The 15250-nt window shown below is 31.1% G+C and overlaps 1 protein-coding gene across 1 annotated transcript; it reads left to right on the top strand.

Moving 5' to 3' along the window:
• The first annotated feature begins 1285 nt into the window (after positions 1-1285).
• On the top strand, positions 1286-14414 carry LOC127737565 (uncharacterized). Its single transcript, XM_052248398.1, has 4 exons — positions 1286-1665; positions 7641-7874; positions 10374-10508; positions 13894-14414. Exons 1-4 carry the CDS (start codon positions 1323-1325, stop codon positions 14397-14399), a joined length of 1218 nt encoding a protein of 405 aa, XP_052104358.1. The 5' UTR covers positions 1286-1322; the 3' UTR covers positions 14400-14414.
• Positions 14415-15250: the final 836 nt, after the last annotated feature.

Genomic DNA, 15250 nt, shown 5'->3' with positions numbered 1-15250 from the left:
ATCATGTGGTAGTCTACGTTAAGTACTGTATATTAAAGTTTCCCGAGTATAAATCCTTGTTTATAATATCATAATTAGGAAACCTTTAACTATATATAAATACGTTTGAAGTCCCGAAATCTACAAGGAAAAGCACCAAATTCAGTATTTCCGATTTCTATTTATCTACAAAACGAGAGTATTTTATTTTTACCAAGCAAGGAGAACAAGCACTTTAAATGAACATGGAGAATAAGCACTTTTAATCTCGAGGCATGTATAGTTAAATCGAAGGAACATGCTGAACGAGGCACCCGTCTTGCACGACCGAACGTAGAATAAAAAAGTAAAAACACGTTGATCGTTAAATTAAAAAAAAAACGGCGAAGACGTTGTAAGAAAATTACCATTAACAATCTTAAGTTTATATTAAGTTTGACTGGACTGTTTAAAAAAATCTGTTATGACGACGTATGTATGACTATACATATCTCACAGGATAATCATAAGAATGACTTGTTGCCCAAGAACGTCATATTTTATTTTATCAGTTATTTTGAAATCTTCAGAAATGTCAGGTTAAAGAGGCATTGCAGCCGTAACAATTGTGTTCTGACACCCCGAGGACTCAGCTATTTTAATGTCTGCATCAGCAACACAATCACGATGCTTGTTCCGTACATGAAAAAAGTAGACTAGTTTCCGGAACGAAATATAGTTACAAAGTGATTATTAGCATATTTTTTATAATACTTTTTAATTAATTCTATTACTTTAGTTTTATTATTACTAGATTTGCCATATTTTTATTTTTGTCAAATTTCCGATGTGTACGCAACTGCGTTTTTGCGTACGGGTTGCTACGCGACTGGTAGACAGTCAAAAGCTTTCGAAAGATCCATAAGTATAGCTGCCACATACATATTTTTATCCAAAGCTGTTTTCCAATCTTCAAGGATTCTAAGCAAAGTTGTCTGACATCCATGACCTTTTCTGAATGCACATAAAAAAGCATGAAATATATTTTCAAAAAATTCAGTCAACCTAGCACGTGGGATTGTCACGGGTTTCCTACCGAAGATCGGTGATTCTCTCCATGCACTCTGGCTTCCCACACCAATAAATGACCACCACGATATAGCCAATAGTGCTGAAAGTGGCGTTAAACACTAACAATCTATCAATGTATTTTTAATTGGTAAAATTTAGTGTACTCCAACTATCGGAGGGAGATATAGAGGAAAGAAGATCTTTTCAGCTTGCAGCATAATATTGTTAGTTTCTTTCCCCATTACTTATAATTTCCCAGTGAAGCACGACTTTAAATGTGTTAATCTGAACAAATGGCTCATAAAACTTCGAAGCCGTCATGCAGCATCAAAAAAGAAAAATTCCTTATTGATAAAGTCCCATTTCAGCAGTTTCTTTCTAAATCCACACTCTTTAGATTTTTCAAGTTTGGTAGTAACTGTAATGCAAATGCAAACCATGCGTTTTCCGGTGCAACCTGCGATCTAAAGAGGAAAGTAGACCAAAGAGAAAACCAGTGGTATGGAATTTTGATGTCTCAGCTATTTGAATCAGGATACAGTTTCCTCCAGTCTAAGCTTGATAGGAAAAAATCAACTTGTTCTGATGAGAAATTGACAGCATTGAAAATATTGATCAAATTCTTTGCTGAAAAAGGTAGATACTGTCATACATGTTGACACAAGGTATCAGGTCCTATTGCGCCCAATACACTTTCGCACCCATCACGTTCGCACCCCACACGTTCGCACCCTACACGTTCGCACCCAATTTTTATTTAAATTCAAGTTGAATTATTAGATATTTTATTTATATGTATATACCCAAAAAAAAAATATTTTCCTGAATAAAATTGGGGAATTATTATATGAATGTTTTTTGTTTTTTTTCCCCATCAATTTGATGATTAATTATTAAATGTTAATTATGTACAAATGTATAATTACTGCTAATTGGTATTTATACACAACCAAATTTGGTATTATTGTTGTGTGTTTGAAAATCATGATTGTTGTTTTAACTTGCTTTGATGTAAAAACTGCATGTATTTAGCTTAATTGGTATGAGTAAAACATTGAAAATTTTAAAAGAAAAACACGATAGATAATTGATTTTAACAGCTTGGCCCCTTTGATCTCACTTTAAATTGAAACAATGAAAAAAATATATCTAACTAAAACATAGTTTAAGATTTATTCAGCACAAAAAAAACGTGAGAATCTCACTATATTTTGAAACAATGAAAACATAAATTTATAGCAATACACTAACCAAAAGATGATTAAGATTTATTCAACACAAAAAAACAAACAATGTTAGAATCTCACTTTATTTAGAAATAATGAAATTTTTTTTTATAGAAATACACTAACCAAAAGATGATTAAGATTTATTCAACACAAAAAATGTTTTCAGAATCTCACTTTATTTAGAAACAATGAAATTTTTTTTTATAGAAATACACTAACCAAAAGATGATTAAGATTTATTCAACACAAAAAATGTTGTCAGAATCTCACTTTATTTTGAAACAATGAAAAAAAATATTTACAGCAATACACTTACCAAAACTCCATTACAAAATTATTAAACACAAAACCAATAAAAAGGGTGGGAACGTGTAGGTGCAAACGGACTTTGGGTGCGAATGTGTAGGGTGCGAAAGTGAAAGGGGGCGAACGTGAATGGGCGCGAACGTGTTTTTGGGCGAACGGACCCAGATTCTTGACACAAGAACAATAAAAAAAGTGACTCTAACATTGTCTTAAGAAAAAGTGGAAAAAAATCAATAATTTGTTTACACCTGTAACCACATTGATGACATTGATGAAAAGTAATTTTTAAACCATAATTGTACATTTACATTTTATAAATGAAAGTACCTTTATCTGTTGAAATATGTTACATGTATTTAAAATATAAATGCAAATACATAGTGTCTTATGTTCATTATTTATCAAGGTAATTGCATAAGAAGCTTGTTACACTGAAATTTAGAGAATGTTTATCTATATCCTGCATATTGCATTATTGATAGAATAAATTTGGGAAAAATCATGAACATACAAAATCTAAAGCTCTTTCCAGCCACCAATTTCAGAGTGTTCCACATTGTCCTTAGCATGTTACAGATTTAAACCTGTTTCCCACAACTAAGTTTTCAAGCTCTACAACCTGTTCATTGTCATGAGAAGTTTCAATATACATGTATATATATATTGTCTGTGTTTGAATATAATGATTTGAAAGTTATATTTGTCTGTTCAGGTTAAAAAATTAAAATGAATTATTTTTACAAAGTAGATTATTTGTTAGAAGATTTTTCTTATTTTTTTTTGAAATTTTAAGATTAGATCATCTCGATTATTGTACATGTATGTGCAGTCTTCTTGATGAATTTACATGTAATGTTAACATGTTGAAGGCCGTACTTTGACCTATAATGGTTTACTTTTACAAATTGTGATTTGGATGGAGAGTTGTCTCATTGACACTCATACCACATCTTCTTATATCTATCATAATAAGGTCTGTTTAAATTTGCCTTTAACTAGTTTCAAAGTGTTACTCTTTGCTGCATATAAATCAATAATGTGGTATTTTTTCCTGTCTTTCTATACTCATGATACTTTTTTGCCACTAGATTCCCAACTGTCATGACTTTACATACATTTAACATTTTAGGGAAGAGTTTCATGAGTTATAAGTGTTTTTTTTAATGTTATTTCTAATGAGAAAAACCACGGTGGCATGCATCATTTTAAAAACTATGGATTATTGTGGGAAAATTGTCATCGTGAAAAAAATTTATTTCTTTCAAAGTCTTTATACAATTCATATTTAATTTCATAGTTAATTGTAAAAAAATTGCAATTGAAAAACTGATGGAAAAAAAATATTTGTAATAAAAGTAACGCATCCATAGCAGGAGATGCTTACCCTGTCAAAGCACCTAATTTTGCTCTTTAATTTGAGTTCATGCGATTCCCATACAGAAAAAATGATAGGATGGCCAACTGCATTGCTCAACTGGCTGCCAGTTGAACAAACAGTTGAGGGCCAGTTGAGGGCTAGCTGGCCATCAGTTGAGCAAATAGTTGAGGGCCAGTTGAGGGCTACCTGGATTTTTGCCATGCAAATTAGGTAGCCCTCAACTATCAAATGCTCAACTTTATGCAAATTAGTTGAGCAAGGTTGAGAAAATATCATAGTTAAGGGCTAGGTGTCCAACAGTTGAGCAATTAGAGTTGAGGGCTACCTGGCCAACAGTTGAGGACCAGGTCATTAAAAGTTGAGGGCTAGGTGGCCAATAGTTGAGGGCCAGGTCATTAAAAGTTGAGGGCTAGGTGGCCAATAGTTGAGGGCCAGGTCTTTAAAAGTTGAGCATTACATGTATCTGGTCATTGCAAACTGATGACTACACATTGTAGAAAAAATAAATTTAAATTGTGTATTTTATATAGCCAAAATACTGCTGAAAGATCTTAACACACAACAGACTACATGACAGCTTTATCCTTGCTTTTTAAAAGTTATTATCTAGTAAATAAAATCTAATAATTGTACTATTACTAATATAAAATATAAGAAAATACTACTTATCTATATGAAACCCTGTTCTTATAGATATTAACAATATCGGGGTACCTTACTGTTAAAGCTGTAGCGGTAAGGTCATTGTTAACAGCTTTAGTGCAATAAAACTTTATTCAAGTGTTAAAAAAAAAAAAAAAAAAATAAAATCTAGTTAATCCTGCAGCCATATTAATCTTTATGCAAGGAGAAGTATTTAGATATATATTGAAATACTCAAAACAGAAAGTGTTGTTCAACCAGAAAAAATTATATATATTTATCCGTCATTTGTGGATAGATGTCTTATTTTGCAGTCATACCCCAGATCTCTAGTTTTATACCAAATACTTTCTAAAACAAATTGTCTTAATAATAAAATAAATATGTCTCCTGTCTTACACATTTTGATAATATATAAATTAATGCATAAATATATTGTCTAAAATTTTTCTTCACTCTAAAAAGTTAAGAAGACACTTTAAATATCACTATTTTGAACTAAAAGAGCATATACACTTATTCAAAATGGTGGAAATTCTAATCCAATGTACTTACCAAAAGATGTTTCCATAAATATGTGTTAAAACATCAATCTTCCTAAATCCAAGAGTCATGTCATCAGAAGAGTAACACTGCACTATTCAATGTCAATACAGTTATTTGTAACTTTTTGATCAACATCCATTGTAAAATTCATATTTTATTCATGATAGCTAGAAGACATCTTTGCTTGCCATGTGCATGCTCAAGCCCAGTTAAAATTTTAAATGTTTGAGGTTGTTTAGGGTATTTTGACAGTGTGATCCCTTTGAAATTTGCCCCTAATAATAGCTGTTAATTACCGTAATCATGAATATTTGATATATCTTATAATAAAAAAAATACTGTTTGTTTTTTTAATTTATCTTTATGTTATGAGTTATAGTTAAGTTAAAATACAGAAAAATGTATAAAAACATGTGCTTCCCTTAATTTGGCCTCAAACTCTGTGTACATTTATAATAGTACTTCCTGTCTACTTGCATTATACACAGAGATAAATGGAAAACAGATGGCACATAACATTTATATCACCAGCTCATATTTCTAATTGCTCAACTTTTGCTCAACTATATGAAAAATTAAACCAAAGATCAATTGCTCAACTACAAAAAAAATCAAAGTCTGAATGCTCAACTTTTCTTAAACTACAAAAAATTCAAAAAATTCAAAGTCTGAATGCTCAACTTTTGCTCAACTATATGAAAACCAAAGATCAATTGCTCAACTTTTCCTCAACTTAATGGCCAGCTTCAGTTGAGGGCCAGTTGAGTGACATCTATCAAACATACAGCGCTTGGCCAGGTTTGAGTTGAGCTAAGATGCTCAACACCTAGCCCTCAACTATTTTGCTTAAAACAGCTAGCCCTCAACTGTCCACCACATGGCCCTCAACTGGCCTTCAACTTTTTTTTTCTGTAGGGGTTCCCACAGTTTATTTTTTTTTATTTACCATAAGCATGATAAGTATCTTTGAGATTTGAACAATGGTAAACTACCATTACCTCTTTCCTCTATATATAAATGTATCGATATATAACATTGGGTGCAAAATTTAAGAATTTAATAGACGTAACATTCAATCATATTTATTCAAAGAAAGTGTATTATATTTAAGCACTTATATGTCTTATAGTCATAATACAACATCTATAGACCTGTTGAAACTATTACTGTTACAGCTTTAAGAAAGAGGATTGATTATAAGTTATTCAGTTTTATAAGAATTATATATATTACTATTCAGTTGACATGTTGACAGGTCATGAGTTGAATTTTAGGTACCATAATTGTTTTGTTTCGAAAATGGTGACTTTTTTTTCAGATATATATGCATGTATGATGTTGAAAATTCTATTGAATTAAATGATAATATTATAAACATTGACCTATCACTTCCTAAAGCTGTAAGTGCCATGGACCACTTTTGTGCCATTTGACCTGACTACTGAGATCACTGCCATGGGGCAATAAAAAATGAAAACAACACATTATTAATTTCATGTCCGAACTTTTGGGATGCATGTTGATTTTCATAGGATAAGGATACATAGACTCTTCATTTTTTGTGTAGTCTGACACTACACGAATTGAGGACCAGTCCATTTTTTAAATGGATTTCAACTGTGATTTTCATTTGTTGAAAAGCATTATATTTTTACCTGCTATATTGAAAACAAAACTGAGTGAAGAATGACAACTTCAATAACAAATATCTATATCATAGAAACATTTTGTTTCAAGGATAAAAATTATTAAGATAATGTCAAATGTCAACCTGTCAACTAGTTATTCTAATATACTATATCTACTTGCCAACTGTCCACCAGTCAACCTCAAACTTTACACAATGTCTTCTTTTCAAATGTCCACCTGTCCACAGCCAACCTTTAAACCTCATTATCTAATGTGTATTGATATTTTCCATGCTAAAATATGAAAATTTCATGGTCCAACAACCTAGCTGAAGGTTTTATTTTATTGAAAGGACAATGTTAAGGGGTGAATATAGCATCAATTGTAACAATTTTGATTCATGTTTGTTGTACTGATTTTGTGTCATGGGTGGATACCCTATATCCTTTCTTTTCTATTATTCTATATCTATTTATCATGCAGTATCATCAGTTGTTGAAGTAAATCTGGAATCTACAAAATGTATAGCTTAAAAAATATTGTGATAATTCTAGCTGACTACACTAAATGATGTTTTGCTCATGTATGTTTTCTATACATGTAATTAATGTTCAAATTTTGTATACACACCAACAACTATTAAAACTTGGTGAAACTTTTGCTCATGTTTGACCAGAGCCAATCCTTTTAATTTCTGCCATTCTGATATGTTCTGCATCAAGTGTATTCATGGTTGACATATCAGAATGGGAGTAATTAAAGGATCTCATTCTAACAAGATTAAAGCAGAGCATATTGTTAAACCTCAGTGCTTTATCCAACCACATAACAATGTACTGATGTTTTTATTCAGCTGAATATTTATGTCTTTCTGCTTCTAGATATTCATGAGAAAAACATACAGAATACTTTGGAAAAGATGAAAAGTACAGAAAATAAACAAAGTGTACTGGCAATGGCATTAGCAGAACACTTGTTTGGGAAGCTTTCTCCGGGACAACAGTATGTTGTTGATTCAAGGATAAAAGACAAAGGAAATAATTGTCAAGAAAAAATAGATAACAAATGCAAGTGTGGCTGTGACACAGAAATCTGTTTTGGTGCCACTGGAATAGGTAAATAGTAGCATGTCATTTAGTTTTCTATGAAATCATTCCCTACCAGGTTTAAAATATTGTACTCGGACATAGTTTCTTCTATAAAAGAAACATCAGTGACGCTTGAATCAGAAAAGTTAATAAGGCCAATTGACATGATTGAAGTATGAAATTGAAGAGCATTGTCAACCCAAATTCCTTAAGGTTTTCCAAATACAGCTATTAAAGGTAATTTATTCCTAGCGTAGAAAAATCCTTAGTATTTCGAAAAAATTCAAAGTTTTGTAAACAGTTAATTTGTAATTATGTCCATATCAATGATAATTTATGTGAATACAGAAGTACTAACTACTTGGCTGGTAGTATGGGCTGGTACCATTCTTGAGAGCCTGGTATACATTTGTACATACATGTATGTAATAGAAAAACAAAGGATATGGTGTATCCATCCATGACACAAAATCAGTACATACATAGCAAGCAAAGGAACAGCACTTTTATTGCTGTTTTTCATCTCAAAGTCACAGTGAGGCCTTCAACACAGAGCAACAAAAAAAAGTTGCCTCACTGCAAGTTTAAGACAACCCCTAGCACCAGTTTGAGCAGAATTCTTTGCAAAACGATTCGGATAGACTTTGTAAGATATGTATCACCACAAAATGTTTACATATATTTCACCTTCAGCCAGGGTCAGTACTTGTTCAAATGAATTTTATTTACTGGTTCAGGTAATAATTTTAGAGTCATCTCCCTTTGTCATTAAGTTTTTGATTTACTTAAATGTGTAAGAAAGTAATATCTTCTTGATTTTCTCTTGATTTCATTGCTATATTAGGGTGTCTAATAGCCTGTTTTTAAGGGTTTCTTTGCTATTTATATATAAATATACTTTCATGGACAATTAAAATCTTATTTGTTTGTGTTTTTGTTATTTTCAAGAAGTGCTTATTTACCAGCCTCCAGAGAACATTTTGCCAGTTACTTAAATTCTTTGCATAGAATAGTTCTTTGTTAAGTTCTTCAGATGTAAAAGTTCAAATTCTAGTTAAAATCATTACACAAATTACACAAGCCTGGAAATATTTGAGACACGTTTATACATCCCAAAACTTAATAATTTTAGGGATTGTAAGATAATTACTTCTATTTTTTATCATTTTATAAGTATTGTAAAGAAAATTTACATCTGTCAAATTTTCTTTCATCTTCCAATATTTACAAATTCACTGGAACAAGTATAACCCCAAAATTGTTGTTATATCAGTGTTAATATCTGATAAATGTGTTTTCTTCATCAATCAAATTTTACAGTGAGTAAATCACAGTTTTTAATCGCAATGTTTTCTACAATATGCTTAAAATATTTAAGCCTATACAATTTTCTTTATCAGGTCTTTGTCTTACCTGCAATGAAAGTCCTGGAAGGCGAGAAATACATTATAGGTGTTGCTTTTACCGTGGCGTCTTTATTGCCAGTATCAAAAATTGAAGTTTTCAACTTCAGTCAATTTGATTGGAACTACTTGTGATAGATCAATGATATTTTTTATTAAGTTGCATTACTATTTATACATATCAGTTTGATGACTATTTAAAGCCCTGCCTCCTAGGTCATGGTCCATTGACTTTCAATTAATAAGCAATTTTCAATGTTAAGTTTTCTACTCAAGTTAGTTTGATAGGAACTACTTGTTATAGATCAATGATATTTTCTATAAAGTTGCATTACTATCAGTACATCTCAGTTTGACGATCATTTTGGTGAGCTACCCTCTTTGTCATGGTCCAGCAACTTTGAATCAATCAGCAATGTTGCTGTCCATCAGATTGTCTTTCATAAATTGTTTGCAGACCTGAGAGATATATCTGTGTCAGAGGCAACAGTTTATTTTTCAATTTTCTTGATTTTAACATTTTTCTTAGAAGTGAAATAAGTTATTTAGTAGACCCTTGTACTAAATATCTGTGTCAGCATTGATTCTTATTTTCCAATAGTCTTAATAGGCTGACTTGTGTATGTTATCCGTTCATGCCTTTAAGTTAAGAAAAAATAACAATTTCTGGTTGCGAAATTGGTGGATATAAATGTAAGTAGAGTTTTTAGGCATATTTGACATTTATCTAGCACAAGCAATGACAATGTTTGTTTTGTATGTTTGGATGCTGGTTAAATGCTATTCCCTGAGGGTATCAGCAGTGTAGTCAGTGCTTTTATTAATAATATACCTTCTCTAAATGGGTTCTCAGTTGATAAATTTAGAAATTATTGAGAAACTAAGGTTCAAAATTCTTCAAGCAATGTTTAATCTACAAAAATTTTACTATATTCTTTTAAGGTCCTTTCTCGTCATACAGCTTTCTATATGTAATCAATCAGAGATGGCTTTGAGAGTTTCTGATGAAAGTTAACCCAGGAAAGCACTTTGGGCCGCACATTTATATCTGTTTTTTTTCAATTTTGATTCTTAAAAAGATGTTGTTGAATTATAAACATGATAAATGACATTATTTTTAAAGGACATGCAGATGTATGGCACGGATTTGTAGACATTATGATGACATCCTCAGATCACAAGCCAGAATCAACAGCCAGTGTATATTTAGCATTAAATGATGATGGGCCATCTCAAAATAAAAAAATCAAGACCTCAGGTAAAAGTGTTCTAAAATTATTAGTCAAAGATCACCATTAAAATAATATGTTATTTATGGAATCCTTATGTTGACTTTTTATAATTGCTTATCAAGAAATGAGGATAATGTTGCTAGTCTAAGACAAAGTTCTAATTATAATGTGCTTTCTATGCAAAAGCATATGGTATGAAAAACTGTGCATGCATTTTTAAACAGAAAAATCTTGGACTGACAAAAGTTCTAGATTGTTACTGTTTCTGTTTAATTAAGAATGGGCCACAACTAAAAATAAATGAGTGTAATTTTTTATTAGCATAATTGAATTCTTAAAGATTTATAAATATATATAATGGTAATAAATTTGAAATCAATCTTCCTTCCATTTACACGAAAGGAGTTGGTTAGCTAACTCATAATTTTGGCCCTAAAAATCTGATTTTTTTTTATTTCAATAATGTTGTGAAAATTAGATGAAAACATATGTTACAATGTCCAATTTCAGTTAAAAAAGATTTCCACAAATTGTGTTATTAGTGATGTATTTGTGATGTCATAAATATACATTATTTCATTAAAACCTGATTTTTTGCATAATTTGGCAGAATTTATGACATTTTCTTTTTAATTTACAGTGGTGCCACCCCTCTCCCCAAAATATTTTTTGCTGAAGTATTCATTATATATACTATATTCTTTCCTTTTCCAACAAAATTTTAATGGTTGAAAATGGTGACAAATTTCTAGAAAAAAGACTTATAATAAATGATATATATTCCTATTTCAGGCTAATATATTTATAGTATATGAAGCAGATATACAATTTTTATCACGCCTGCAATGCAAGTCCCAGAATGCAAGACATAGGGATTACTATCTGGCGGGATCAGTAATGTAGGTGGTGTAAACTTTTTGTTTAAAGCTTTATATTTCAGAAAGTCCTGGATATTTCATTCCTTGTATGCAGATACCTTATGTTATGAAGTTTGTGTCCATTGTCCTTGACCTCATGTCCATGGTTCAGTGACTGCTTGAAAAAAGTTTTTTTGTCATGTGAATTTCTCACTTATTATAAGTAAAGGGATAACTATATTTGGTCTACATGTCTGTCTGACAGGGTTAACCTGACTTCGATCTCATTTCATGGATCAGTTACATGATTAGGTCTGTTTCTCAGATACTATAAGCAGTAAGTCAACTATATTAGGTGTATGGAATGATTGTAAGGGGTAAATGTCAGTCTGGCAGGTTTCATCTGACCTTGAGCTCATTTTCATGGTTCATTGGTCACTTTTTTTTATTTTTGTGTTTTGATCTGTTATCAAATGCTATAAGCAATATGTCAGCTATATTTAGTGTATGGAATGATTGTAAGGTGTACATGTCTGTCTGGCAGGTATTATTTGTCATTGACCTCATTTTCATGGTTCATTGGTCAATGTTAAGTTTTCTGTAGTTTGGTCTTCTTCTCAGATACTATAAGTAAAAAGTCAACTTTAGTTTGTGTATGGAATGATTGTAAGATGTACAAATCTGTCTGACATGTTTCAATTGACGGTGACCTAAATTTCATGGTTCATTTGGTTAATATTTAATTTTCCTGGTTATGTCTGTTTATTAGATATTATAAGCAAAAGGTCAACTAGATTAGGTGCATTGAATGATTGTAAGCGGTACTTGTCTATCTGACATGTTTCATTTTACACGGATCTCATTTTCATGGTTCATTGGTTAATGTTAGGTTTTCCTTGTTAAGTCTGCTTCTTAGAGACTTAAGCAATAGGTCAACTATATTTTGTGCAAGGAATGATTGTAAGGTGTACATGTCTGCTAGGGTTAATGTGACCTTGTTGTCATTGATTATTGATAATGTTTAGTTTATGTGATTCTTGTATTAAAATTTTATTTTAAAGACTTTCAACATTAAATCAATCATGGACATGTCAGCATGTGCACTCTTGTTCTTATCTTACTTTCAAAAACAATACATTTAGGAATACATACACATTATATTTACTCAAAACAATTGAAGTTTTTATAAATACATGTTTACAGGGCTGTTTATTGGGGTTACTGGCTCTAGTCCTTTATGCATGGAGACTTTGCAGGAGTTATTACCCTGAAATGGCTTTTGTAACCTTTTTGTGCCAACTATCTCTCAATTTTTTTTATATATATGCCAATTTAGGGTTTTGACCAAAATTTTGCAGAACATCGAAATGGGATAGTGCGCTAAAGGGACATTGTTTATTATGAATTGTCAAATTATGCAACAATATCATACTTATTTATCAATAAGAAAATACACACGAAATGCTGATATATATTATCAAGTCTATGCATTGTTAATTGTTTAGTTTAGACTTTTTTTTTAAATTTGATTTAAGTATGTAATAAATGAGAATTTAAGTCAAATCAGTAAACATGAATTTGACAGCTAATACCCCTTTTAAAAAAAGTATGAATTTAAGAATTAAAAAATTAAATCTAAACCCCCAATTCAAAACTTCTTTTTCCTAATCTTACTAACATCTAGCAAAAAGATGTATAAGCAGTTCAACTATTAAATTGAAATATCAAAAGATATAGCCAAAAAATGAAAAAAGTAATTCCCATTTCATACACCAAAACAAAATATGCCATCCATCCATCTTCAAAGTCATGTAATTTTATCAGAATCAGTTATCAATCCATAGAGGAGTCAGGAATAATAGCATATCTATTTATATGCTCCCTCCGTAGGTAATGGGGGTCATTTTAAAAGTGTTACCCTTGACTGTCAGTTCTTCCGTCTGTCTGTCTTTCCGTCCCCTCTAACCTAAGTTTTCCTCATCTAAATTTTATGAAACGCATACACGATGCTCAGAACCAAAACTTGCAGACAGAATTCCAACAAAAATTTTAGTCACACTTTTGGAACTTTCAAACACCTTCTTCCAATTTCACAAAATACTGATAAGGCTATTTTGGACTGATGTCTCAAGATGTTCAGTGTCAACTAAGTGGATTTTATTGCCTCTTTTTCTGATAAAATTGTTCATTTCTAAACTTTTATGATTTCAGAATTCTTCACTAAAGAGATGGATTTAATTTGTAGGTTAAATAAATACAACATTGATTAATGTCTTATCATCTGATAATAAGGCATAATCATTATTTGTTGCTATCTTAATCTACATATAAAGAGCTTTTGATTTTCATTTTCTACAAAGTTATCTTTTTATGATTTATGCATTCATCAACCATTTTCCTATATTTTGTAATTTATTTATGAACAAGATAAAATAATGTTTATCAGTCTTTTCAAACTTGCATCACTAAGTACAGTAAATTAAAATAGAGTCAAATGATTTGTGCATTTATATTCATTGAAGCATTCACATTTAATTATATTTATAAATTCCAGATGGAAATGAAGAGGAGGACGATTACAATTTAAGTGAAAGCGTTAAAGAATCTTCTTTGAATAAAATCCAGGATAGAGCTACTTCAGAAACTGTTGTGTTTGCCCTAGCATACCAGATAATAAATCCAATTTCTGCAGTTTTCATACCAAACATTATCATTTGTCCAAATGAGTTTTATATTGTAATGTATGAACCTGTTCATGATGTTTTAGTGTGGTCCACAGAGTTTCCACTGATATGTCAGTCAGATTTTAAATTACAAGGTGTGTCAATTGTTGCACTTTGGATGGTTTTGAATTACAAATTATTTTGTAATGGAGTTGAAGAACTATTTGATGATGTCAGTGAAATAAAAGCAGAATTTTCAAACCAAATAGATGTTGAAAATTGGGAGATATACAAGAGCAAGTTGGAGATTGGAGTTCAATCATTTGGTGCAGCACCACATATAAACCTTGTTCATTCTCTTCGTGAAGTTGACTTTGTTTTTCCAAAGTTGAAATGAAAAAAATAAGAATTGCTCAGTGTTTTTATTATCGTTAATGCATTGTCTGTTATTTCTTCATGGCAATCATAAGGTCGTAGTTATTGAGTTCTTCCTGCAAAACAGTTGAAGTATTCAAGTTTGTAAACAAAACATTGAAATAAATAGGATCCATGTACAAAACATTTGACCTATGTAGGATCTATGTACGAAAATTGACGTATATAGGATCCATGTACAAAACATTTGATATAAATTGGATCCATGTACAAAACATTGACGTATGTAAGATCCATGTACAAAACATTGATGTATGTAGGATCCATGTACAAAGCATTGATTATGTTGGATCCATGAACAAAACATTTGACCTATGTAGAATCCATGTACAAAACATTTGACTTATGAAGGATCCATGTTCAAAACATTGACGTATGTAGGATCCATGTACAAAACATTTGACTTATGTCCGATTCATTTACAAAACATTGACGTATGTTGGATCCATGTACAAAACATTGACGTATGTAGGATCCATGTACAAATTAATTGATGTATGTAGAATCCATGTACAAAGCATTGAATCTTATGTATGTAGGATCCTTGTACAAAACATTTGACCTATGTAAGATCCATGTACAAAGCATTTATGTATGTAGGATCCATGTACGAGACATTTGACTTATGAAGGATCCATGTACAAAACATTGACGTATGTAGGATCCATGTACAAAACATTGACATATGTAGGATCCATGTACATTGCATTGGATGTATGTAGGATCCTTGTACAAAACATTTGACCTATGTAGGATCCATGTACAAAGCATTTATGTATGTAGGATCCATGTACAAGACATTTGACTTATGTA

This window comes from Mytilus californianus, unplaced genomic scaffold (genome assembly GCF_021869535.1).
Source record: "Mytilus californianus isolate M0D057914Y unplaced genomic scaffold, xbMytCali1.0.p SCAF_4, whole genome shotgun sequence".
Lineage (NCBI taxonomy): Eukaryota > Metazoa > Mollusca > Bivalvia > Mytilida > Mytilidae > Mytilus > Mytilus californianus.
This window is presented reverse-complemented; position numbering and strand designations above follow the sequence as displayed.

Coding starts and splice junctions, on each gene's coding strand:
- LOC127737565 (XM_052248398.1), top strand. CDS start 1,323: ATGGCTCATAAAACTTCGAAGCCGTCATGCAGCATCAAAAAAGAAAAA. Junction 7,875..10,373: donor TTTTGGTGCCACTGGAATAG/GTAAATAGTAGC, acceptor TTATTTTTAAAG/GACATGCAGATGTATGGCAC. Junction 10,509..13,893: donor TAAAAAAATCAAGACCTCAG/GTAAAAGTGTTC, acceptor TATAAATTCCAG/ATGGAAATGAAGAGGAGGAC.